General features: G+C 41.5%; 2 protein-coding genes across 6 annotated transcripts; both read right to left on the minus strand.

Moving 5' to 3' along the window:
* Positions 1 to 886: 886 nt before the first annotated feature.
* LOC308077893 (proteinase-activated receptor 2-like) lies at positions 887 to 11,166 on the minus strand. The gene is made up of 3 exons (XM_080418871.1): positions 10,951 to 11,166; positions 3,195 to 3,753; positions 887 to 1,778 (listed from the first exon to the last, which is right to left on the minus strand). The coding sequence occupies exons 1-3, from the start codon at positions 11,039 to 11,041 to the stop codon at positions 1,277 to 1,279; spliced, it is 1,152 nt and encodes a 383-aa protein (XP_080274997.1). The 5' UTR covers positions 11,042 to 11,166; the 3' UTR covers positions 887 to 1,276.
* Positions 11,167 to 12,759: 1,593 nt separating this feature from the next.
* LOC308078475 (uncharacterized protein) lies at positions 12,760 to 26,731 on the minus strand. Of its 5 annotated transcripts, XM_080419652.1 has the most exons (10): positions 26,401 to 26,731; positions 23,613 to 23,710; positions 21,892 to 22,272; positions 19,584 to 19,856; positions 18,728 to 18,858; positions 17,281 to 17,583; positions 16,498 to 16,597; positions 14,721 to 15,493; positions 13,444 to 13,811; positions 12,760 to 13,402 (listed from the first exon to the last, which is right to left on the minus strand). In XM_080419652.1, exons 1-8 carry the CDS (start codon positions 26,501 to 26,503, stop codon positions 15,089 to 15,091), a joined length of 1,794 nt encoding a protein of 597 aa, XP_080275778.1. In that variant the 5' UTR covers positions 26,504 to 26,731; the 3' UTR covers positions 12,760 to 13,402; positions 13,444 to 13,811; positions 14,721 to 15,088. The 5 variants fall into 5 exon arrangements, with proteins under 5 accessions (XP_080275778.1, XP_080275777.1, XP_080275779.1 ...); XM_080419651.1 differs by having other exon boundaries at positions 12,760 to 13,811; XM_080419653.1 differs by having other exon boundaries at positions 12,760 to 13,804; positions 14,713 to 15,493.
* Positions 26,732 to 27,050: the final 319 nt, after the last annotated feature.

The raw sequence follows: 27,050 nt of genomic DNA on the forward strand, positions 1-27,050 counted from the left end.
GGGATAGTTCCCCCTATCGATTAGTCACCCCATGGAGACTTGAATTCATGGATATCTTTTTGTTTTTGTCGCATTCCTAAGCCAATAATTTGATAACAAGCGGACCGGTAGGCAACGGTTCTGGTAGGAGACACAAAGGAGACTCTTTGTGTCTCCTACCGGAACCGATGCGGGTCACCAAATTATTGGCTTAGGAATGCGAAAAATATCCATGAATTCAAGTCTCCATGGGGTGACTAGTCGAGAGCAAATAAGTAATTTTGGGGGTGAACTATCCCTATAACCCTTTATAATCTATCCCTGAGGTCGAAGAATTCACATTGCAATAAAAACAAAAACGTAAAAGAAAGTAAAAACGTAAAAAAAGTAAAAACATTCTGACATTCCACAATGAGTGACAACAGGATCGCCTCCAAAACAACCTGAGGCTAACAGTGCACGAACACACCAACAAATTATTGTTTAATTTAGAACAGTGCTTCTCAAAACATTTTCATGTCAAGGACCCCCACATTGATATGTATTTTGGCCGCGGACCCCCCTTCTGAAATGGTTTTGTGCCAGGGAGGGACTTCCGTCTCCCATTTTTGTCAACATCTCTCGAAAATAGTCGATTTGCAAGCTGGCAAAGCTTTGTGAGCTTCTATAGATTGGCTCTATTCGAATAGCCGAAAAATAAAACCGATCTTAAGTGTTTAAACCAGTGATTCTCGCATGAGGCCAAAGACCCCATTTGATGCCATTTTCTATCTCTAGGACCCAAATCTACTCTATAAAATCCTAACTCTGAAAGTGTACAAATGGAACCAAATGGACCTGTAAGACACGCAACTGGACCCCAGTTTGAGAACCACTGGTTTAGACTATTTCGCTGACCCCTCCCTACGACAATAGTCGATCTACGAGTCTCGTGAAGCGCTGTGAGCTTGTAGATCGGCTGTTGTCGAATAGACAACCTTATGCCTAATTTATGCCCCGACGTGTGAGAAAAGCCGACATACAAGCTCACAATGAGCTTGTATGTCTGCTATTCTCTGCACGCAACAAAGTATGAATCGGGCTTCGAGTGTTTAAACTACTCCAAATTTTTCTGGGGAGTGGGGACCCCCTCAAGGACCCCTGGAACCCCCTCAAGGACCCTTGGAATCCCCTCCAGAACCCCCTCAAGGACCCCTGGAACCCCCTCAAGGACCACTGGAACCCCCTCAAGGACCCCTGGAACCCCCTCAAGGACCCCTGGAACCCCCTCGAGGACCCCGCTTTGAGAAGCAGTGCTCTAACAGCTGGTGCTCTGGGTGTTATTGTCAGAGGACGTATAGGTGCTGCTCTTCTTGGAGTTCTTCAGCGCGCTGAAGGAGACCTTCATCCTATCGGCCTTCCTCACGCTCCTGCAGATGATGGTGTTCTTAACGTGGTTCCTGAACTCCTCCGAGATGAAGTAGTAGATGAACGGATCCACACAGCTGTTGAGGCTGGCCAGGCACAGGGTGGTGATGTAGAACGCGTACTGGTTGTTGGGTTTCCCCGCCAGCATGAGGCAGTAGTGCACCAGCAGCATGATGTTGCTGGGAGTGAAGCACAGCAGAAACATGACCAGCACGGTTATGATCAGAACCACGGCCTTCCTCCGGTTCTTGGTGACGGAGGCGCTGCTCATGGAGTTCCTCAGAGACTTCAGCATGAGAGCGTAGGCCACCACGCACACCATGGACGGAACTACAAATCCCACCATGGCCATGGTCAGGAAGTAGCCCGCCGCCATGTTCATCTGACTGGGCCTGGAATAGAATACAATACATTTTATTGCCATCAATTTTGATTGATTGAATACTTTATTAGTCAGAAATGTAAACAGCACGAGGTACAGTCAGACATTTAGGCTAAAAGGATCACACAAAAAAGTCCTGACACAGATGCGTTCCCGGATTGAATGGGTTAATTCACGCTGTTGACACTCGGCAGCTTTTGTAAGCTTTGTTTAGAGGTGTGAACTTAAGGGTTGTATTTGATCGTTGCATGCGTGTGCTCCTGCTCAAAAGACTGTCCGTACGCCGTGGTACCGCACCACACGGCGATGGGATCCATAGCAACACGTTATAAACTTGTAGATTGGCTATTTTTCACTATTTATTTATTTTGATAATCGAGGCAAAAGTTTGACATTGATTTGAAGTCATATCACCTAGCCTTAGTGCACAACGCACAATAAACTTGCTATGCATCCAATGCATATAATGCGTTATAAAACACTTATAATGCATTATAATCTGTTTAATAACACTTTATAATTATAGACATAAGCACTCATAAATATGCATGATGCTAAATGCTAAACAATAATCATAACATTATAAGGCATTTGATAATGACGTATAAGGTCAAGTATTATAATACTTTATAATTGCTGGAAACTACGGACATATCTGCCAGTGCCCAGCAGGTAGGAAGTAAAATACTTGACTTTATAAGTCATTATAAAAGGCGATTGCATTATGAGTACTTATGAATTCCAATAACTGTATTTGTAACAGTGTTATAATCAGATTACAATGCATTATACTTGACCGTATACAACATTATACAATGCTTTATAATGTGTTGTAAAGCATTGAGTATTTTTTTTGTTTATAACTATAATTATACAGTATTTAAGCAGATTGTAATGCATTATAAGTATGTTTATACAACATTGTAGGTAGGGGATGCATGGCAAGTAGGGATGTTTGATAGACATTTTTACCAATATCCGATATCGTTATGTTTTCAATAAAGTGAGTCCTGGGACTCACTGGTGGTCATTTGAATGAGTCCCACTAATCTTAAGATTAGATGTTGGCCTATTTGACAGTGCAGAAGCATTCATTGCTTTGATGCCCATAACATTAACGAGCGTCAACAAGCATCAGGTGGACACAGACACACACACACACCTGCCCTCTGCAGTGCTCTAGTTTGAAAGTGTCTGGAGTCTCATTTCTGTCCAAAGGCCCTTGAATATGATGGAATAAGGATTACTGTGATTATGGTAAACTCACATACCATAGAGGAAGAGCTCCTGTAACTTATTGAAAAACCAATACCGATATTTTCCGATATTACATTTTATGCGAATATCATCCGATAATAGCGGGAGGGCCGATAATATCGGACATCCCTAATGGCAAGTGTTACCAAAGAGGAACATAAATAGTTACCTGGTGATGTCGTGACAGGTTATGATGTCTAGGTTCTTTTCTTTCACAGTTTGATCGTAAAGATAGAGAGGAATGGTGAGAAGCCACACCACAACCCAGATGCACACACACACAGCGACGGTGATGCGATTGATCCCCCTCTGCTGGGCCAGCGGGTGAACTACGCCCCAGTAGCGTTGAACACTAATACAGGCGATGAAAATGCTAGAGCAGTACATGTTGCCGTAGAAGAACCCCACCAGCACTTTGCACAGAGCCTCTCCGTAGATCCAGTTGTTTCCGTTCAGGTGGTAAGAGATCTTCAGGGGGATCCACACCACAAACAGCAGGTCAGAGAGAGCCAGGTTGGCCATGTAGATGGAGGCCGGATGCTTCTTCTTGGTCCGGAACACAAACACCCACAATGCCATGCTGTTGGTGGGCAGGGCCACCACAAACACCACGATGTAGACGATGGGGAGGAAGATGGTGGTCAGCCAGCTGTCCAGGGTCTTTCTGTCTTTGAAGTTGACCCTCACCCCGTCCTCGTACTCTACGCCAGTCAAACCTTTTCCTGTAGCTGTAACACACATACAAGTAGACATGCGTTTATTTCACTTTAACCCATTAAGACCTGAGGCCGATTCTACAAATGCCTTCTACAAATCAGTAGTTCTCAAAAGTTTTTGTGCCAAGGACCCCCAAAATGATGTGTGTATTCAGCAGCTGCCGCCCCCCCCCCCCCCAAATCTGAAAATGTTTTGTGCCAGGGATCCCCAGAAGAGAAGATTTGTGTAAAAACATTTCGGCATTAAAATTTGTAGTGCTGCGTGCAGTGGCGGAGCGTCCGGGGAGGCCAGGGAGGCGGCCGCCTCCCGGCCCGCGACCCTGGAGGGCCCGGGCCGTCAGATAATAAATCGGTAAAATCAGGCAAAAATAAGAATTAAACAACATAACCCTAACCTAACCCTACCCTAACCCTAAAACCGAATAAAGTGACAAAAAGACCCCCAAAAAGTGACCGAATCCGCCCAAAACCCGCAAAATTTTGCGCGAGCGCGCACGAGATGTACCCACCCAATAATTAAATGCTGCGACTGTGGGGTCAGCTATTGTCCTCTAGTTTCATATCCATTCGAAAGTTCTGGCAGAAAACATGTGCTTAGTAAAATATCTCCTACATTTCCATGCGCTGCACACATAATGTGTGTGAACATAATGAAAACGTCCTCCGGTGAGCACATACGTATACGGGGCAAATATAAATACCCCACACCAATCACAAGGCACCAGTAAATTGTGGCCCATACGTATGTGCTCCCCAAAGGAAGTTTTCACATGTTCAGTCCTGCAAGCATTATTTCCCTGTTTGGTAGTAGAATGTGCTCCATGTGAAGCTCATGGGAAAGTGGAGATATCTGAGTAAACACACGTTTTCTGCCAGACCTTTCAGATGGATATGAAACTAGAGGACAATGGCTGACATGGCTGATAAATAAGTGATTGGTTTTGATTGCCAAAAACGAGTTATCCCGAGTTTTTTTCTGAATGCCCTCAGTGCCAAGAACGAGTTATCCAGATTTTTTTTTTTTTATCTTTTTTTTTTTTTTTTTTTTTTTTTTAAAGAATGTTAGATAGATATCGTGATCCGAAGATTTGCTGCTCCATTCACTTCTTGTTGAACTTAACTGAAAAAGGCTGTATCTTGGCTCCTGAGCACGTTTTTTTTACTTTAAAATAATTGCTGGCACAGTATGAACATATTTTTTTATTTCATTGGCACTGAGAGAGTTAAAATAAGTTTAGCAGTTTTGTGGTGTCAGAAGTGGATGAAGATCCAACCTGGTAAACTCACCTAAACTCCCTATAGACCAGTGGTTCTCAACCAGTGGTCCGGGGACCACCATTGGTCCTTGGGGGGTTACCAGGGGGTCCCCAGCAAAATGTGTTAACATAGCGTCACAATCATTTTAACCACTTAGCTTTGGCTATTAAAAAATCTTGAACATTTTTGCATATCATTGAATATTTACATTTAACAATAATAACATTTTTAACTCTTCTGCTTCTGACCAGGATCTGATGCTGCCCAAATTTAGAACAAGCATTAATTGGAAAGTTCTCATTCTACTGCTTTGCCACCAAAATGTGGAATGTCCTGACACCATCCATTAAAGGATGTGTATCACTGGTTGGCCTGAAAAAATAAAAACATCTATCAGGAGACCACAAGGGAGATGAATGTCATTTTCCCATTTATTCTGTAAATATAATGTCTGTTGTATTTGTTGATGACATGTATTAGTGTGTTAGTTTTGTATGCTATATGTTGATGAATTGAATACATAGGACTTCCTGCCCTGGCAATTGTCCTTTGTACCCTCAACCTTGCCCATAAAATTACATAATTCCCCAGAGGCTTCAGAGCATTGCAAAGATGTCTGGTTTGAAATGCCAGACATTTACAATGTACATTTATAGGCCTATATTGTACTCAAAGTACAGTCAGTCTGGCAGCTTCCCCTCCACTCGTGATGTCATCACTGTGCTATTCCATCCTGACTGTACAGTCACCTTTTCAAAATGTTGAATTTGAAGTAAATTCCATAAAAGAATAAACTGATATTGTTGTCTACTCTAGATATGGACTATATGTAAATATCAGAAGTTGTCCCCACACACACACATTTTATGAATGAGTGCCAAATAAAATAATTTGTAAGGCCCAACATTTCTACATATGCTACAAATTGCCACAAAACCTCTGATATCCAGTCATTTTGGGGATAAACAAAAAGTTTAAGGGTACATTTAGGTCTGCTGACGCACCATGAATGTTTGTTGAGTTATTCCATACCTCCGACGCCTGTGATATTATTATAATTATAATTATGTGTGTATTTACTGCTTATTTAAGGATTATACCAGTGTGGTAGGCCGACATATAAAGGCATGGGTAAAATACATACGTATATGAAGGTTAATACTGCCTGTTTGGAGTCATTAACTGAGGCATGCTCTAAGGTCTCATATGTGGGTCCTTTCAGAGTGTTGGTAGGTCGTAAATTCCTTACCATTCCCTTATCTCAAAGAGGAGAGAGAGAGAGAGAGGCTCAAATGACATGCCTGATGTCTATGTTATGGGGGATGAGAGGTAGTCGAAGCGTGCTATTTGAGGAGAAATACATGATATCCGGGGGGAGGCGACATCCTTTATGGGTCTTTGTGAGGAACTTTGAGGGAGAGTTCAGTCTCTTGGAGTCCCTCAACAGATCAGTAGTTTAAAACCTGCCTGACCTGACTGCCTGACCTGGCTAGACTTTGTTAGTAGAATGTGAGCCTACTGGCAAGGTTGTAGTTGACTAAGATAGTAGTTAACTGGCCGCTTAGTAGAACGATTGTCTGCTAGGTGTGTTAATGTATGTTTGTATTTGTGTTAGTAAATACAAAACATCAAAGACACAGGTTTGAGTAGGTCTGAGTATTATCTACTTTACACCTATTCAGGGACTCCGGCCTTTTGCGAGGGCCGTAGCCAACCAGTCGCACAAGTAGTGTGCGTCGGGTTGGAAATTCGTACAATGTTCAAATCATGTATAGCCTACTTTATTCACTTTATTTCAGGTCATTTTCCAAAGCTTGGCTACATTTATTCTTACGTTTTTCACATTTTGGAAAAGAAACAGCCAATTCATCATTGAGGTGCCCACAAGATAATACCGGTAACAGGAAGAGTGGGCACTAAGGAAGAGTGAGTGAGGTGCCCACTCTTCCTGTATCCGCTAGACCTACTCTACCAATCATTTAACAGTGTAAACCCCCCAGTCTAGACCAGTGGTTCTCAACCTGTGAGTCGGGACCCCCAGGGGGATCCCCACATGATTTTGGGGGGTCCCCAGATGACAGTGAAGTGACAATTTAAGGACTTATTAATAGCCTACCTCAAATAAAAAGAAAGAAAATAAATAAGACTGAATTACTGCATCAAAAGTAATCAACAAACTATAGGCTACTGTAAAAACTGGTCAAACATTGGCCAAATTGTCAAAATGATATAAGAAAAAAATAGCAGATCTACAAGCTCACAACACTTTGTAGATCAGCTATTTTCACAATAGTTATATGTGGAACCGAGTCAAACTAAATGTAATGCCAATCCTACATTTGAAAGTGCTTATCAGGGTGGGGGGGCCCAGTTCAAATATGATTATTTTGGGGGTCACGCCCTGAAAAGGTTGAGAGGCACTGGTCTAGCCTTTTCCACCTCTACACTAGCCGCAAGCAACTCTTAGATTCTATTTTTAATATCTGGCATCTAGAGTTGCAATACCAACCCTTGACAGCCCATACATCCAAACAGAAAAGTCCTATATGATTGTATTAAACAACGTTAAACTCACCAACATGGCAGCTGTACGGAAAGCTTGAATTATCCTATTTCTATCTGCAAAGTTTGTTTCATAAAAATCCACCGTAGACATTATAATGAGCTACTTTCTGTCAATACATTCCGTGCAGGTGATTGTTTTTCTAAGTGTTGGAAGCACTTGTTTTCAATAACGCAACGTCCTGCATTATGTGCAATTTCGAAACAGCTGGTACGAAGGAAGAATTGATTTCCAACGAGCGCTTCCAAACTCGAACAATAATAATCAATAAATAATCACCTGCACAGAATGTATTGACAGAAAGTAGCTCATACCATGTCTATGGTGGAATTTTATGAAACAAAAACTTTGCAGATAGAAAGAGGATAATTCAAGCATTTGGTGAGCTTAACGTCGTTTAATAAAGGGGGTTTACTTTCAACTGATTGTGAACCAGGGACCACCACCACCCTGACTAAGAATCAACCTGGGGACCACTGTCAAACTCCATTTTTAACATGTTAGATTCATCAAAAACACCCGTCCTTGGTTCTGGTGACTCACCCTGCCCTCCTAATACGCAAGGGGGCTGTGTTTCTTCAATTACTTTTTTCATTTATTTTATTTTATTTTTTTATCGTATTCAATTTTTTTCATTTTCCAAAAAATATATTAAAAATAAATGAAAAAAGTTATCGGAAAAACACGCCCCCCTCGCGTATTAGGAGGGCAGGATGAGTCACCAGAACCAAGGACGGGTGTTTTTGATGAATCTAACATGTTAAAAATTGAGTTTGAAGTTATAATGGATTTGTATAGGAAGGGGGCGTGTCTGATAAAATGAATATCAAATGTCTAAATACTGAATCAAGCAACTTAAAAACTGTTTGGGGGGCTCACAAAAGCCTGAGTAGATGATAAAATGACCTAAAGTGAAATATCCCTTTAACTGAGTGAGCTAACACATATGCCATTAAATGGCCACATTTCCTAATAATGACACTTTCCCTTCTTGAGATTCTAACTCCCCTTTCTGTGGAATGTCTTGACCTCAGACTTTCCAGTAATTGACTTCATTGACTCGTCATCTTAGGTCACCAGGTCATTTGGTGCACTGCTTCTCAAGTAGTGGTCCATGGCCCACTAATGGTCAATGGCATGATTACAGGTGGTCCATGTCTGTCTTTTCTTGGCTATAGTGGTGGTGGTCAGGGACAGAGTCTCATGCCATTTTCTGGCTCCAACCTGGCCCTGTACATGATACTGTTATATAATACTAATATTCTTCAGGTATGCCAGTGTGGCAACACCACTCTAACAGAGATACATCATTACAAAAGGTAAATTACATTTATCTTTTACGGTCTGAAAACTCATCCAGAACTTCACACAGGACTGTGTTTCATACATGTTTCTTGAAAGAGTCTGTGGACAATGAGCTGATCCTCTTCTGTAGTAAGCTTGTACTTTTGGAATTTAAAGACAAGCCGTCTCCAATGACCACTGCTAATGTTTTTAATTCCACTGTTCTTATATCAACAAAAAACCAAAATAAAATTAACCAAAAAATCTTCACTTTTATACTTTACTGAATGGATGACCAGGGACCACATGAAATACCTTCAGACACCAGTTGAAAACCTCTGTTCTAAGGGGATGTAATGATGTTTTGTTCTTGCTATTTTCTTGTATTCTATTTTTTTTATCTTGCCTCCTTTTAATTTGTTCTTGATCATGTCTCTTATCTTAATGTTTTTAATCTTGTTTAATATTGTGTTCTTTTTATTTTGTTGATCTCTTTTTTTATATATGTAAAGCACTTTGGGCTGCATTTGATGTCATGAAAGGTGCTATAAAAATAAAGTTGATTATTATTTATTATTAGTAGTAGTAGTACTTGGACCGCTTTTCCTCTACACCAAATCTCTAAGGCTTTTTGACTAAGATACTATCTATCAAAAAGATCAGCTATTTTTTGGCTAATGTTCCCCCCAGAATACCTTGGAGGATGCTGGGGTTTCATGAACATGTCTTAAAAAGTGCTAAATTATTTTAATTAAGTAAAAGTATCAACACTTCAATGAAGACATACTCTTTTACAAGTAAAAGTCTGGTAATCAAATTTTACTTGAGTAAAACTATAAAAGTATTGGCATCAAAATATAAAGTACCAAAAGTAAAAGTATTCATTATGCAGAATGTCCCATTGTACAAGTTAGCTTATGTATACACTTCACTAAAATCTTTTGAAAACAGCAGATCTACAAGCTCACAACATGTATTGTGAGCATTGTAAGCTTGAAGATCGGCTATGTTCAAATGGCCAAAGTTTAAATAGGGCTGAAGTGGTTAAATGTATGTCTTGTAATACTAAAACAAATCTACAAAGTAGCTAGTAAATAAAGTTTTCAAATAATTGTAGTGGAGTAAAAAGTACAATATTTGCCTCTCAGATGTAGTACTGAAAATTGTAAACACTCAGATATTTGACTAGCCCTGAAACATGACTGTCATACCATGAACAGTCATGGTCATACCATGAACAGTCATGGTGCCGAGTCCCCCCGGTTTATAGCGGTGTTCGATTTTTTTACATTGCCAACTCTCACATGTACATAAACGTTCAGATTTAAAATATAAAGTGCTTACCCCTGAGCCACGGATGTTACAAGGCGATCCGGACCACGATAAGTACCCGTATCTTCCGTATTGTTCAATAAAAAGCATTTTAATCCCATCACCGGCCATTTTCTTTTTTTTTTGTAATGTATCAGAGTGCAATACACCTCCCAACCATTAGTGTCGCATGGCTGAAAGTATCGGAGACAATTTGGAGAAAATGGCTGGCGATCGGATTAAAATGCTTTTTATTGAACAATACGGGAGATACGGGTGCTTATCGCGGTCCGGGTCGCCTTGTAACATCCGTGGCTCGGGGGTAAGCACGTTATATTTGAAATCTGAACGTTTATGTACATGTGAGAGTTGGCAATGTAACAAAAATCGAACACTGCTATAAACCAGCGTCATGTGAACCATGGCTAATATTTTACCTGTGTTCAAAATGTTACTTGGCTAAAAGTACAAAAGTAAAAGTACTAAAATGTTTGAAAATAGCAGATCTACAAGCTCACAACGTGTCGCGATGTGACGCTTTGTGAGCTTGTAGATCTGCTATTTTCAAATAGCCTAGGTATAAAACAGGGCAAAAGTGGTTGATGTATGTTTTATAATGTAATCATTTATATCTGCAAAGTAACTAAAGTTTTGAAATAATTGTACTGGAGTAAAAGTACAATATTTGCCCCTGAGGCGTAGTGGAGAAGTACTGAAAATACTCCAGTAAAGTAAAAATACCTAAATGTAAATAGTTACTTATAATATATAATAGTTAATAAAGTCAGCCTTACCTTCGTCTTCATTGTCAGTGAGCGCCAGACAGGCGTGAATGAAGCAAGAAGAGCATAGAAACAACAGGAGAAACCAGCGTGGAATCATCATTAAATGTTTAGGTTTGTATAAAACAAGAAACAATTGTGAGTTTGAATGGTTACGTTTACACACTGAACACCCCGTGTAAATAAATAAAGGAAGGTCCAGGGTCAGGGTGTGACCGTTTGTTTTGTTCAAGTCTGAACTGGTAGACCGTGGAAATGTTTGATGTTCCTGTAGGCGGTCATTACTCTACATACTATGAGCTATACCTGTGTGTGTGTGTGTGGGGGGGTGTCATGGTCTGTGTGCGCGCGCAGTGGTGGTGTAAAGTAACTAAGTACATTTACTCAAGTATAATATTGAGGTATTTTTACTTCTACTGCACTGCATATCATAGGCAAATATTGTACTTTTTACTCCACTACAATTATTTGAGAACTTTTGTTACTAGTTACTTTGTAGATGTTGATTATTATTACAAAACATAAATTAACATCTTCAGCATTAACATTTCGGTCATTTAAAAATAGCCGATCTACAAGCTCAGTGTTTGTGTGTGTGTGTGTGTGTGTGTGTGTGTGTGTGTGTGTGTGTGTGTGTGCGCGTGCGCGCGTGTGTGAGAGAGAGAGAGAGAGAGAGAGAGAGAGAGAGAGAGAGACTGTGTGTGTGCGTGTGTGTGAGTGAGAGAGACACTGTGTGTGTATGTGGTATGTGGTGTGCGTGTGTGTGTGTGTGTGTGTGTGTGTGTGTGCGTGTGTGTGTGTGTGTGTGTGTGTGTGTGTGTGTGTGTGTGTGTGTGTGTGTGTGTGTGTGTGTGTGTGTGTGTGTGTGTGTGTGTGTGTGTGTGTGTGTGTGTGTGTGTGTGTGTGTGTGTGTGTGTGTGTGTGTGTGTGTGTGTGTGTGTGTGTGTGTGTGTGTGTGCGCGCGCACAGTCTGCTGTGTTGTTGTAAAATTAAAATAATACTGCATGGTGTCTGTTCAGTTATGTTGTAAATAAAATAACACTTGTTAAATAAACTGTATAGGCCACATTATAGCTCCTCTGTACTTTACTATTCTCAGTGTGTTTTACTTTCGTTTTTGTTTGTCATTTTAATTAAAACACGGACCTTGCTGAGTGTAACACGTTTTATTAGTCAAAATGACGAACATTTGTTGAGAACAGGACTTCAGAGTAGACAGTAAAGTAGACATTCTGCTTATAAAAGTATGTTTGTAGAGATTAAAGCCCTGAAATGCAACATTTCACCTGTAGATACATTCACTACCAATGCAAGCCTTCTGTCCTACATTTGTGAGTAAATGGTCGAGTAGCACCACCTAGTGGAGGAGACAGAGACGTTCCATCAGGAGGCATAAACAGTAGCACATGCATATAGCCTGCAGTGGTGGGAAAATTACTCAAATGTTTTACGTTGTAAAAGTATCAATACTGCAATGTAGAAGTGCTCCGTTACAAGTAAAAGACCGGAAATAAGAATGTACTTGCGTGAAAGTACAAAAGTATTGGTACCAAAAGTAAAAGTACAAACATTTTGAAAATAGCAGATCTACAAGCTCACAACGCATCGCGATGCCACACATTGTGAGCTTGTAGATAGGCTATCTTCAAATAGCCTATGTCTAAAACAGGGCTAAAGTGGTTAATGTATGTTTTATAACGTAATGATTTATATCTGCAAAGTAACTACAGTTTTCAAATAATTGTAGTGTAGTAAAAGTACAATATTTGCCTCTGAGATGTAGTGGAGTAGAAGTAAAAGTATAGACAATTGGAAATACTCCAATAAGGTAAAAGTACCTCAAAATTGTACTTAAGTACAGTACTCAAGTACAGCACCTGAGTAAATGTACTTAGTTACTTTACACCACTGATAGCCTGTTAAGAATCATTGATTAAAAAAAGGACGGTAATATTGTCAGGCGGAAACCTCTTCATGTCCAAAACTGTTACTTTTCAGGAAGTGTACTTCTTTTTTTAAATAACCTGTGTTACAATGGCTCCAATGCAGTTATTATATTAGATAGCAGATCATTTTTGCTACTTTTGTGCGACCCTGTTGGACAAAGAAATAGAACATTAACGTATGGAAGAAGAACGATGAAAAAGTTGTCAGGTTTTCCACTTTATTTGAACCGGTTCATTTTTACTCCATGCAGTTCTTGGCTGTCATTTTACCTGGACAGCAGCAGGCAAACTAAAATAACTCTGTACTTTGTTTCCTTCTACACCACAACTAAAGCTCTCGTCGTGTGAGGAGCCACAGTGATAACCGTAGGACCCATTTAACCATCAGACAAAATAACAATAACTAAACTAGAATATGAAACAATTGGACCCTTTTTTCACCCCTAAATGCAACAGCATGCAGCAGCAAAAGTTAGACCCTCTACTATAGAGGGTTTAACTTAATTGGGTTTTGGAATCTGAAAATATGGTTACCCATAGTGGGAAAACCCACTAAGACCTGAGGCTACAAATGCCTTCTAAATCAGTAGTTCTCAAACGTTTAAGTGCCAAGGACCCCCAAAAGGATATGTATTTGGCCGCAGACCACCATCTGAAAATGCAAGTGTGCGCACATGTATACGTACCATAGTCGTTGTATACAGGCAATGATGTGATTGACACACATCAGCGTTCAATTCAGACAACATGAACAGAACATGATAAACGTCTATGGGACCGCTGAAAATAACTATTATTATTTTAAATTGTGGCGAAAACCGAGGACAATTTGGTAGTGAAAAACTGGGACACATTAGTGTTTTAGAGATATTTGTCGGGACTGAGGAGAATCCCGGTCAAACCGGGATGTCTGGTCACCTCTATAGTCTATATGTCACAGGGTGAATGGAGATCCAGGGTGATTGAAGACAGAGCGCTCGTTTTTAGGCACGGGGCTCCTTCGGGGCGAGGCGGGGCTTTTCGAGACAGGGTTTATTAGCGAGGCTCGCGAGGAGGAGGAGGAGGACGGCGCTGCGAGGCGGGGGGTTATTACGCGAGGCTCGCGAGGAAGAGGAGCCTCCTCCTCCTCCTCCTCCTCGCGTTTTAAACCGTCCCGTCCTCTCCTTCTCTCCTTCTCCTCCTCCTCCTCCGAGGAGGAGAAGGAGAGCGCGGAGAGGCGGGGCTTTGATGCGCCGACGGAGACCTGTCTTTTGTTGTTCCCCCCCACATAGCAACCAGGAAGCTAAGCTAGGGGAACCATAATATCTATTAGGGGAACGCTGAACACGCGTTCACACGCACGGCGCGCCGACTTAGTGGAGCTTGAGGCCGAGGAAGCGCGCCCTCGCGCCTCCAGGCGCGAGTGCCCGCGGTGACCGGCCGACGCTCCACTAGTCGACTCAGCGCCGTTTGATTTGTAAACCGATAGGGACAGAATAGTTCTTTTCATGGATCACTGTGTGTGTGTGTGTGTGTGTGTGTGTGTGTGTGTGTGTGTGTGTGTGTGTGTGTGTGTGTGTGTGTGTGTGTGTGTGTGTGTGTCAGGGAGAAACTAAAACAAAAGCCAGCAGAACACAATAAAAGTATCTTAACAGTCCATTGAAAGCATGAGCGCGTGTGCGTGCGCGCGCATGTGTGTGTGTGTGTGACTGTGTGTGTGTGGGTGGTCACGGCCATATGTGCTTGTGCACAAGCCTGGCTTGTGGCTCCCTCTAGTGTTTCTTCTACAGAATTGCTGGGTGGGTAAAAACGAGCGAGCCTTCTTCAATCACCCTGGTTCTCCATTCACCCTGTAACATATATACTTAGTGAAAGGACCCGAGTCGGCTCTGTACTTGGTGCACGCTTTTTCTTTCATCATCAAATCTCTTCACCAAAAATAGCACGCTCACAAGGTGTGGCAAGGCGACACGTTGTGAGCTTGTAGATCTGCTATTTTCGGCAAATGCCCACCCCTCCCTCAGAATAACAAATAACAAATGGCCCCTTGCGGGTGTGTAACTCTGAGAGTTATGGGGATCCTTAAAATGTTGAGCACCACTTCTACACTAAATGGAACAGAGCCTTCATTAGTATCATTGGTAACACCTGCGAAGGAAGTAAAGAAAATAGGCCCAATCTCTTTCCAACATGGCTGACATGTGCGTAGAGCCCGTCGCGAGTTTTCACCCGTCCGACTTCAGGTACTTGGCCGCCCACTGCAGCGTGCCGTCCGGGACTTTAAACCTGCTGAGATCCAGCAAGAGCTGTCCGGCGGGTTTATAAGCGTACGAGAACGGCGTGCAGTCGCCGTGAACGGCGGAGTAGTGCACGGTTGTCGACACGGCCTCTTCGGTGGATTGTGTCTGCTTTGGACCACTCCCTACGTCAGCCCCGGACGCCTCCTGCCTTTCAAACAGCCAAGAGGGAGGGCTCCTCCTGGAAGTGGGGACCACCTCATCTTCCTTCTCCTCCTCCACACAGGCAGGCAACATGTCCGGATCGCAGTGATGAAGCTTTCGCTTCCGTTTCCTCAGTGCGACCTCCTCCTCCTGATGTGTCTCCGTTAACTTCTCCACCAGCACGCAGGGCTGTAAAACAATGGTGACATTTTAACCCATTAAAGAGATTTAATGGGTTAAAAAATACTTTTTTTCTACCGATTGGTCACTCTATGGAGACTTGAATTCATGGATATTTCTTTTAGTTTTTGTCACATTCCTAAGCCAATAATTTGATGACCGGCAGCGGTTCCGGAACCGCTGCCTACTGGTCCGCTGGTCATCAAATTATTGGCTTAGGAATGGGACAAAAAAAGAAAATATCCATGAATTGAAGTCTCCATGGGGTGACTAATTCATAGAAAAAAGAAAGGTTTTGGGTGAACTATCCGTTTAAGACCTGAGGCCAATGCTTTACAAATGCCTTCTAATCACTTTCAAATGCCTTCTAATCACTTTTTTAAAAAATGTTCAAAAATAGCAGATATACAAGCTCGCAGTGCGGTGCTGAGAGCTTGTATATCTGCTATTTTTTAATAGCCAACGCAAAAAAATCTAAAATGACACGGAAGCTTTTCCGGTTTTAATGGGTTAACTTGGTGATTAATTGGCATAGAAATAATTGCGATTGACGATTTAGTTGTGTTTCTTGGCATTGAATATCAGAACATAAAATTACATTTAAGCTTGGCTTTTAGGCTTTGTGAGTGACTTACAATATGCAAGGTAAGCACATACAACAAATGCAGAGAGACAGTGTGGTGCCTCAGTAATCTAGGATCACAGGTAAACCAAGAACCTAGCATCAGTCTAAGCAGTACAATATCAAAACATAATTATCTGTACATTGAAACTATAGAAACTATAGGATACCAGGTAAGTCTAAATGACATTTTAACCATTGCATAACAAGCTCACAATGCGTCACATCGCGACGCGTTGCAGATCTGCTGTTTCCACCCAATAAATCTTTGTTTGAATGATGTGAAACATTTTCAACATGGAAACGGTTATGGCGATTATGACAAAACAACTGCCATTATCTCAAATAATTGTGATTAGGGCGATTATGTCATAATTGTGAAGGGCCTTACCTGCAGGTTTTCTTGACCCGACAGCGGGAGAGGGTGTGTAGAGAGCTGAGAACAGATCTGAGAACAGCGGTTCTTCGTGTGAGGGAACAGACTCAGTGACCTGCCGATATAGAGGTGCAGCAGTTAATAAAACTACTTGAATTAACCACTTAAGCCCTATATGGAGTCCCTCATGTGTCTTTTCTGTTTTCGCTCTACATTAAATATATTCGCAGGAAAATAGCAGATCATCAATCTCACAGATCAGCAAGCTCACAACGCGAGGATGCTAGGGTTCGATAATAAAAAAAATATATAACACAATTGCAAATAGCAGAACTACAAGCTCACGACACATCGCATTGCGTCGTGAGCTTGCAGATCTGCTAATTTAACTATTTCTGAACGACACCATTTGTGCTCTAACATAGGGTTAAATGGATAGTTCACCCAAAACATTTTTTTCCCCCTATCGATTAGTCTTAGAAGACTTGAATTCATGGATATTGTTTTGTTTTTGTCGCATTCCTAAGCCAATAATTTGATGACCGGCGGACCGGTAGGCAGCGGTTCCCGGTAGGAGACACAATGGAGACTCTTTGGGTCTCCTACCGGAACCGCTGCCGGTCATCAAATTATTGGCTTAGGAATGCGACAAAAACAAAAAAATATCCATGAATTCAAGTCTCCATGGGGTGAGTAATCCATAGAAAAAAAAATCTCTTTTTTTACTGCGCTTCAGGATTGTTCAATTAAAAGTAATCGATAGGATAATCACCAAAAAAATCAATCTGGCAGCCCTACCCTGTTGTACTGCCAGAAGTTGAAGAATTGGACAGGGGACCCAGGCGGGGGGTGGGCTGTGGGTTCTGGTACGGGTGAATGGAGCTCTGTTCTCCTTTGCTCTGTTCCGACGTCTGGGAAATGTCTGAGGACCCCTTGGAGGAGGAGGATACCTGTGTGCTGGTCGCCAAGGGAGAGGGAACGCCGGCATCGGTCAGGGTCTCGGGTGGGACGGCCTCTGGAGGAGGAGCTATGGATCCATCTGAGCACGGAGAAGAGCCCGGCGGAGGAAAGGCATCCCAAGGATTCGACCTGGACTTAGGGCTGTCACGATTACAAATATATAAAGGTAGGGTACGTGATATGTTTTGGTTAAAACAAAAAGCTTTATGTTAAAATGTTAAAGCTCTATATTCTGATAGTAATCATTGCTATAGAGTGCAGTGGAGGAAAAAGTACTCAGATATTTTACTTAAGTAAAAGTAGCAATACCACAGTGTAGAAATACTCTGTTACAAGTAAAAGACCTGTGTTCAAAGTGTTACTTGAGTAAAAGTACAAAAGTATTGGCATCAAAATTGGAAATACTCCAATAGAGTAAAAATACCTAAAAACTGTACTTAAGTACAGTGCTTGAGTAAATGTACTTAGTTACTTTACACCACTGATAGTGTTTGTTCAGTCACAGGGGTCTCCCTGTCTCTCCAGCTCTTTAATAAACAGAAAATACATTTTCAGAGTACCCATTTATCAGCTTCATTTTTATAGTGTTCCAGTTCCAATTTTGTCAGCTCATTTCTTAGTGTCATCACTTCCAATTTCACTTGTTTAATCTGTATCCTGACTGAGTTCTCTATCCTGATAGGATAAAATTGGTATCCCGACCTGAATATGCATTTTCTGTTTAATAAAGAGCTGGAGAGACAAGGAGACTCCTGTTACTGAACAAACACTCTATAGCAATGAGCACTATCAGAATATAGAGCTACTGTATTTAACACTTATTTTAGCCAAAGAAAATCACTTACCCTACCTTTAAGTTGATGATTAATTGTTACGCAAATAATTGCAATTAACGATGTATTTGTATGTTTGGCATTGAACATTGGGAACATGTGAATTAAAATGTAATAATCAAAAATAGCACCGGAGAGATCTGACAAATAACTTTAATAACAACTATATTATTGACATATTCAATAATTTTATAATTGTAAAAATAGCAGAAAATAGCTGATCTACAAGCTTACAACTTGTAACCTTGTAGATCTGCTATCTCTGCTTTTTTATATTTGAAAATGTGTGAACATTTTTCAACATGGAAACAATTATGACGTTTATGCGAAAAATTATTGCGATTATCTCAAATAATTGCGATTATCTCAAATAATTGCTTTTATCTCAAATAATTGCGATTATCTCAAATAATTGCGATTCGACGATTATGTAATAATTGGGACAGGCCTACCTGGCCTTGTCACGCAACCCTGCAGTCTCGTCTTTGTCTAGTAGTGTATGGTCCTGGGGCGGCCTGTCCTCGCTGCCTGGAGGAGAGCCCCTCTCCACAATCTCTGGTTCACCGGCCGACGGTTGAACAGCCTGTGAACGATGGGCATATGGGTGTTTGGTAGAGATGTACCGATGGCGATGGCCATATTTTTTAGATTTTTAGATTCCGATAACTTGCGTATTACCGAGTACGGATACCAGTGTGTAATTTAAACAAATCTAGGGCAGTTTCTCAAAGTGGGGTCCAGGGACCATCTGGGTTCATTGAGGGGGTTTCCAAATGGACCCTTACAGGGTCTGTAACTCTGAGAGCGTACAAATGGAACCATTTGGACCCTTACAGGTCCATTTGGTTCCATTTGTAGACTCTCAGAGTTGAGCACCACTGCTACACTAAATGGAACAGTAGTATCATTGGTAACACCTGTGAAGGAAGCTAAGTGAAAGGCCCAATTTCTAGGAGTAAATCTAAACAAATCCATTCAGAATTGTTAAAGTACAGCTCCAAGTTAGTAAAATATTAATAATGTAAATAGTACAGTAAAGCCCCTTACACACCAGGGGCGAATTTTTCATGCGAATAATACGTTTTTTCAAAAAACCTTATAAAGTCAATGTAAGCTTACATGGAGCGAAAAAGCGAAGCGAAAAAGTGTCTTTTAATTATTCGGAGCGAGTCCGAATTTTGCGTATATTCGCCGGTGCGCAATGATCTTCAGAGTTTAAAACAGTCGTACACCGTCAACTGAAGCATTCAAAATATTACAACGTGATAAATTACGTGGTATTGTATTGGCATAGACTGATATACTCACCGATACCGGTATTTTAGCCGGTATCAGCAGCTTTTCCGCTACTGGTATCATCGGTACAACTCTAGTGCTTGGTACATCTGCGATAATGTCTTCGGGGCGACGGAGGATTCCACTCTGCGTCTCGCTGCTCGCTTGTGGCTGTCGAGCCTCTTCAGGCTCCGGGATGAGAAGGTGGCATACGGGGATGACGAAAGGCTCGGCTGTGACTCTGTCGGCTTCCCAGGAGGTGGGCGGGTCGCACGGGGAGGTCCCCAGCGCTTTCAGAACATCCGCCTGCGTGTGCAAATACACAGGGGGTTGTAACGATACATTGTATTGTTACAATGTTGTAACGACATTTTAGCTGACGATGAATTGTCATACAAAGAATTGCCGATTAACGATTTCACTGTGTTTTTGGTGTTGTACACGTTGGAACATATATAAAGAAATGACATTTATGTTTGCCTTTTTGGATTTGTAAACACAAATTACACAGGGCAGATATAAACAAATCCTATATTACAATCCATAATATGCCTAATTACATTACATTACATTACAGTCATTTAGCAGACGCTTTTATCCAAAGCGACTTACAATAAGTGTATTCAACATGTAGGGAACGAAAACTACTAATCACCAGCAGTCTTTAGTGCATTTTCTGCGAATCCATTAAGACCGGGAAAGCATCGGTGTTCATTTTAAGATTTCTTCAGAAATAGCAGATCTACAAGCTTATAGCTTGTATATCTGCTATTTTTGAATAGCCAAAGTATAAAATAATGGTTAAAGTGGTTAAAATCTAAAATGACAGATGCTTCCCCGGTCTTAATGGTTTGACGGTGGACGGAGGGTGGTGGACGTCACCAATGTCACATCCGTTGCTCCAATCCTGTCCAGGGGTTGGCCATGAGAGTAGTAGTCACACCTAAAAACCTATACTGCACACATTTAGGCCATTATAGCCGTGTTTAACACATTGAGTGCCAGAGGTTTAAAAAAAAAGATGTAGTGTCCTGGCTGTTTTGAACCATTTTTGAACCTTTTTCCAAGTAGTCACAAAATATTTTCAGTGATCACCGTCCTCACGGTGATCCCCTCATTACACACACAGGGGTCTCGTACAATCGGGGGGGGAGGGGGGGGGGGGAATTATAAACATTCGGTAATCCGTTCCATAGTTGCAGCCAGTTGAAAATAGTCAAAAATACATAGTCAAAAAAAAAGTACACAGGAGCCGAGATACAGGCTTTTGAAGTCATAAGTTAACCAGGAAGTGGATTGGAGTCTAAATCTTCGAAAAATGATATCTCCTGGTGCTGTGAAGGAGAAAAAAAGCGCAATGTAGGACTGGATCTGAAGTCTGCATAGCGGCCTGAAAATCGAGTCTCAAATAATTAGGCTAAGACCTGAGGCCGATTCTACAATAATGTCTTAATTAATGTCTTAATGTCTTCTAAACCAGTAGTTCTCAAACTTTTTTGTGTCAAGGACCCCCAAATTGATATATATTTGGCCACGGACCCCCCATCTGAAAATATTTTGTGCCAGGGACCCCCAGAAAGAGAAGAAACCATTTTTCAAACACTTTTAAGATTTTTCAAAAATGTTCAAAAATAGCAGATGTACAAGCTCGCAGCGCGGCACGAAGTGATGCGCTGTGATTTAGTAGATCTGCTATTTTGTGAACCACTGTACTACACCACTGTTCCAAAGTTGTCTGAAAAACGTATGTTATACCGAATAGAATTTTAGATTTATTTTATGTAAATGTTCTGTTGTTTTGTTTTTTGTATTTCGTTATTTGTCCCTGTTTTGTATTTGTATTGTTGCTCACTGCCCCCCCCCCCCCTTCCCCAAAAGGACCACAATGGAAACAAACCTTCGGGCTTTCTTGTGTATTTATCCTTTAGAACTCATTTTCAATAAAGTGCTCAATAAAAAAATAAAATAACGACATGGCTTGAATGGGTTAACCCATTAAGACCGGGAACGCATCTGTGTCATTCTAGATTACTTTGGCTATTAAAAAATAGCAGATATGCAAGCTCATAGCGCGGCACCAAGTGTCGCGTTATGAGCTTGTATATCTGCTATTTTTGAATAATTGTGAAAATCTGGGCAAATCTTTGAACATATATATTTTTTAAAGCCAACATTTGCAACTCAAATCTTTGCTTATGGGGGTCCCTGGAACAACATTTGGAGAAATTATTTTTTATTACTTTCATTTATTTATTTTCCAAAAACTGTTAGTATTTAGATTTTTGTTTTAGAATCAGCCTCAGGTCTTAATGGGTTAAGTAATAAGTGTGACGTGCGTTACCTGAACGTCGTGCAGGGTGTCCTTATCCCACGTCCCCAGCAACTGGGACAGATCGAAGCCACACAGCAGCAGCTGGCTGTTCTGAAAGCCAGCGGAGGAGCTCTGCTGCCGCCGAGCCAGTCTCCATGTCTTACAGATGTGCTGCCTGACGGAGAACAGCGCGGTACAGGGAGGGGGGTGCTCTTTGCGCGGCCCTGCCGCTACGGTGGCCAGCTTGTCGACGGACAGGAAGAACCTGCACCTGTTCACCTGCGGATGCATGTGGAAGACCAGGTGGCAGGACAGCACGCACACCGTGGCGTCAACCAGGCCCGAGGAGCACTCCCTGTCCTCGCGATCCTGAAGGTCCTCCCAGGCGGGCGCCGTCAGGACGGCCGGTATCTGTCACGGTGGTGGGAAAGTATCCGTGAGTGCATTTCACTTTAAAAGGGATATTTCACTTTCAAAAAAACTTTTGGTAATTTTATCATCTACTCAAGCCTTTGTGAGCCCCCCAGACAGTTTTGAAGTTGCTCGATTCATATTTAGATATTTGATATTCATTTAATCAGACACGCCCCCTTCCTATACAAACCCATTGTAACTTCAAACTCCATTTTAACCATGTTAGATTCATCGAAAACACCCGTCCTTGGTTCTGGTAACTCACTCTGCCCTCCTAATGCGTGAGGGGGCCGTGTTTTTTCTATTTAATTTTTTTATTGTATTTTATTATTTGCATTTCCCCAAAAAAATATTAAAAATACATGAAAAAAGTAATTGAAAAAACACGGCCCTCTCACGTATTAGGAGGGCGGTATGAATCACCAGAACCAAGGACGGGTGTTTCCGATGAATCTAACATAGTTAAAATGGAGTTTGCAGTTACAATGGGTTTGTATGGGAGGTGGGCGTGTCTGATAAAACGAATGTCAAATATCTAAATACTGAATCGAGCAACTTAAAAACTGTACACCCCGTACAGTTCAAAAAAGCCTGAACAGACGATAAAATTACCCAAAAAGTGAAATATCCCTTTAAGTACTGTACTTGCCCCATTCAAACCGGGAACGTACCTGTGAACCACTTTATCCATATTTTATACTTTGGCTATTCAAAAATATCAGATATACAAGCTCATATGAGCTTGTAGATCTTGATTTCTATGAATTACTCAATGGAGACTCTGAGTCTCCGCTGGTCATCAAATTATTGGCTCAGGAATGTGGCAAAAACTAAAAATTCTCCATGAATTCAAGGCTTCATGAGGCGTATAATTGATAGAAAATAAGTAATATTTTGTGTGAACTACCATTTAAGATTTTTAGTTTTGTGCTTTCCTACCCCTTTTAGTTGTTATGCCAATTGATTCCTCCCCACACACATTTGTGTGTTGTCAGCGTTGCAAGGTATTGTGAGCTTGTAGATCGGCAATTTTCACAATTTCTTGACTATTTGGCCAATTTTGTATAGTATAGTTTGTTGATCACTTTTGACGCAGTAAATGGTCTTATTTGTTATTTTAGAGATATTAAAAAGGTCTTAAAAGCCATTAAATTGTCACTTTAGAAATGTGCAGATACCCTGTAATACACTTATACCGTATGTCGGTTTGTTTACTGTTGAGCGAGAAAAGCAAATCCTCTGGGGACCCCCCTGAAAAATCATTTGGGGACCTTCCTGGGGGTCCCGACCACTGACTTAAGTAAAACATCTGAGTACTTTGTCCCGCCCCCTGGTACCTGTACGACTCCGTCGGACAGAAAGATCAGCTCGGTGGTCCCCTGCTGTGCTGTCTGGGCCTGAGACTGAGACATGTCTCCCACTCCCACAACATGAGCTGGAAAGACATTTATTTTGTTTTAAAACGAACATCTGTTTTTTTCTGGTTAAAAGGTTAACACTTTGAACCCCAGCATCCATATAATCAGCCAAAAATAGCAGATCTACAAGCTCATCACAACGCTCCACACAATGCAAGCTTGTAGATTGGATATTTTTGGTTGAAGAGATTTGGTGTGTAGACAGAAAACTTGGTCTATTCTTTTGTCCCTCTACACCTCTTTGCCAAAAATAGCCGATTTACAAGCTCACAAGCGAGGCGTTGTGAGCTTGTAGATCTGCTATTTTTGGCTAAAGTTCTCCTCAGAATAGGGATGCTAGGATTCAAGTGGTTATTGTAAAAAAAAATCCTATCACACAAAGGTCTATATTAATCGGGTAGTGATGGAGCGTTTGTTCAATAACAGGGGTCTCCAGCTCTTCTGATAAACCAACCCGTCAGGCTGGATAAACAGAAAATACATTTTCAGGTGGGTTGGCAATTTGGGCCAATCAGGAGAAAGTACCCTTTATCAGCTTCAATTCCATAGTGTTCCAGTTACAAACTTCTTTTTGTCTTCATTTCATTTCACTTCATTTTATTTCCGTTTTCTGTTAACCAAAACAATAGCAGTGGATCATTATCATGGATTTTGTTAATCGACTCTGACTTTTACTTTCGTAATTCGTATCTATGATAGAGACACACGGCCGGAAGCGGAAGGCCTACAAATCCACGCCCACTTTTGACACTCGGGGTCCGTTAGAAAGATGAACTGCAGCTCTCAATGCAATCTCTATATGAGAGGCATTGTAAAATACCGTCATTTCACTGGTTAACTACTGAGGCTGTAGCGATTTTTTTTGTGTTCTAATAATCTGTCCCATTTGTTTAATTTGTCCTTTTTAATGTCCCATATCTTTCATCTCGATATACTACCCACAATATACTATAATATACTCCATCAGTATGTCAAAACCGCTAGCATCGGAGATCCAGACTTTAAGTGGTCGCATCACGGACGCATCCCTTGAGGTTTTCAATACCCAGAAAACTGGCGAAAGTGGCCGTTTTCAATAGGTTTTGGTCATTATCTCTGGAACAGAAGGTCCAATCTGCTCAGTTCAAAGCTTGTTGGATGCGTGACTTTGAGGACAATAAGCACGCAATGACACATTTTCGGGTTATTTTTTTTTTTAGGGGAGGCGAGACCTTAGTTGGGCAGGCGACCGCCTCTCCTGCCTCTACAGTGGGTACGCTGTCGGTCGGCGCTCGGCGCTCGTAAAGACAGTGATGTCACTGAAATGCCTGTCTGCTGTCTACCCTCTGCTGTGTTAGCATTATGGGTAACTCGTTAAAGTGGCAAATTAAATGTGAAACACATCAACTATTAAGAAAACAAGAAGATATGTTGACAAAGACACTCCATACATTTGGAAACATATTTTTATTTAAATCAATATCGTCTCCAGTTAATGTAGGAATATTTCAAAAGTAGGCTAATTCTCATATCCTCTCATAGGGATTGCATTGGCAGCTGCAGTTCATCGTTCTAACGGACCTCGAGTAGCGGCGCTGTCTCAAAAGTGGGCGTGAAATTTGTAGTCCCCGTGTGTCTCTATAGTCTTGGGCTTCACCCACCCAATTGTCACTGGACATCCACGCAGAAAGCCCGTAGGCCTACTTCTCTAGCTCCATAAAGAACCTCTCACTCCGCTATACAGCTCCGAGATGAGGTTCTATGTCGTTACCTTCAACCCGGAAAACCCCCCTACGTCCGCTGCCAGTACTGCTCCCGGTTTGGCTACAATGGGAAACATGGCCACAGGCTGACTAAATAAGCGATTTAAATGGGTAGTTTCGCTCCTAAAATTTTATGCGCCGAACCAAACTTTAAACATCCGTGCGGCTTGGAATCTACCATTAGTTTTGGGATACGACGTATACAAAAGGGTAAACAGCGGAGCCTTGGCGGACGTATACCCGATTCTGGAAGGTAACGACATAGAACCTCATCTCGGATCTGTATAGCGGAGTGAGAGGTTCTTTATGGAGCTAGTACTTCTCCGTACATGTACAAAATATATATATTAAGTGCTGACGCAGTAGCCATGGATGGTAACTCTACATTAGGAACATGTTTTCACTGTATTAGTCCGTATTTTTCTATAGATAATGTGTTTGTAATCCCGTCTGTGTCGGATTCTGTCGGAAGTTCCCTGTATTCCTCAATGGGCGGTGGTGGCGGGGCGCATCCGGTGAAAGACGGTATTACACTCAATGTAAACAGGAAGTTTACGTCGTCTGTCTATGGTTCAGGCAGGCAGACGGGATTAAAACACGTATCTATTGAACAAAACGGACTAATACATTGCACAAAGCTTCCGAATGCCGAGTTAACATCCGTGGCTACCGGGTAAGCGCCTTATATTTTGCATTTGTACATGTTCATCAGAGAAATACGGACTTTACGGGTGGGGCGGGGGGTGCAGCACAAGACGATCATAGATATGCAAATGTTAAAATCGATAGAATACAGTCTTGAGCCAAGGCTAACTTTCTGCAAATGTCACAATCGATAAAATACCTATCTTTGATAGTCTTGATCCAATGACAGCCAGAGAGCAAACAGTACAAACAATGAGTACTATGAGAACACAGCTCTTTAACACTCTTTGAACGACTAAACATTACTTTATTTACTTCACCTTTGAGCCTTCTGTGTGTCTGCTGCTCGGTGCCATCGTTATAGCTGAGGATCACATTCTCTATCCATGGACACAGTTTATTGGCCCCAGATGATCGAGACATTTATCTTAATAACAGCTTTACAAAGTTAAGTTACAAAACTTTGTACCCGTGTTACAGTTACTACAGCCAACGGTTGTTTGACGACATAAAGCGGCTGTTGATCATAGCATGAGCTGTCTCTTAGATCTGTTGATCACAGAATTATGAGCTGTCTCTAATAGATCATCTTTTTAAAGTTGTTGAATAAAGTTGTAACGGTGTTTATTTATTTATTCAGACCCTGGCGGCTGTTGATTTGTAGTGGTGTAACTCCGATCACAGTCCGACTGAAACATACACCAAGTTGATATGGTTCCTCCTCCCATTGGAATCCTTGAAGTTGAGCCAACAAAATAAACAAGTTTAAATAGCTTAAATTGATTTCCCTAGTGCCCACTCTTCCCCACCCATAAGTGCCCACTCTTCCATATGCCCACATGTCCCTAAGTGCCCCCTCGTTCAAGGTGCCCAGTTTTCCCTAGTGCCCAGAATGTTTTGGTGCCCACCAACCTGTTGCATTTAAATTTCCCCGATTTCCCGAACATCTATCTATCTATCTATCTGTCTA

This window comes from Gymnoscopelus braueri, assembly GCF_963280865.1.
Source record: "Gymnoscopelus braueri genome assembly, chromosome: 22".
Lineage (NCBI taxonomy): Eukaryota > Metazoa > Chordata > Actinopteri > Myctophiformes > Myctophidae > Gymnoscopelus > Gymnoscopelus braueri.

Coding starts and splice junctions, on each gene's coding strand:
- LOC308077893 (XM_080418871.1), bottom strand. CDS start 11,041: ATGATGATTCCACGCTGGTTTCTCCTGTTGTTTCTATGCTCTTCTTGC. Junction 3,754..10,950: donor CACTGACAATGAAGACGAAG/GTAAGGCTGACT, acceptor TGTGTGTTACAG/CTACAGGAAAAGGTTTGACT. Junction 1,779..3,194: donor ACCTGTCACGACATCACCAG/GTAACTATTTAT, acceptor ATTCTATTCCAG/GCCCAGTCAGATGAACATGG.
- LOC308078475 (XM_080419652.1), bottom strand. CDS start 26,503: ATGTCTCGATCATCTGGGGCCAATAAACTGTGTCCATGGATAGAGAAT. Junction 18,859..19,583: donor CGGCTAAAATACCGGTATCG/GTGAGTATATCA, acceptor CATCGTTCACAG/GCTGTTCAACCGTCGGCCGG. Junction 15,494..16,497: donor CGGGTCAAGAAAACCTGCAG/GTAAGGCCCTTC, acceptor ATTGTTTTACAG/CCCTGCGTGCTGGTGGAGAA.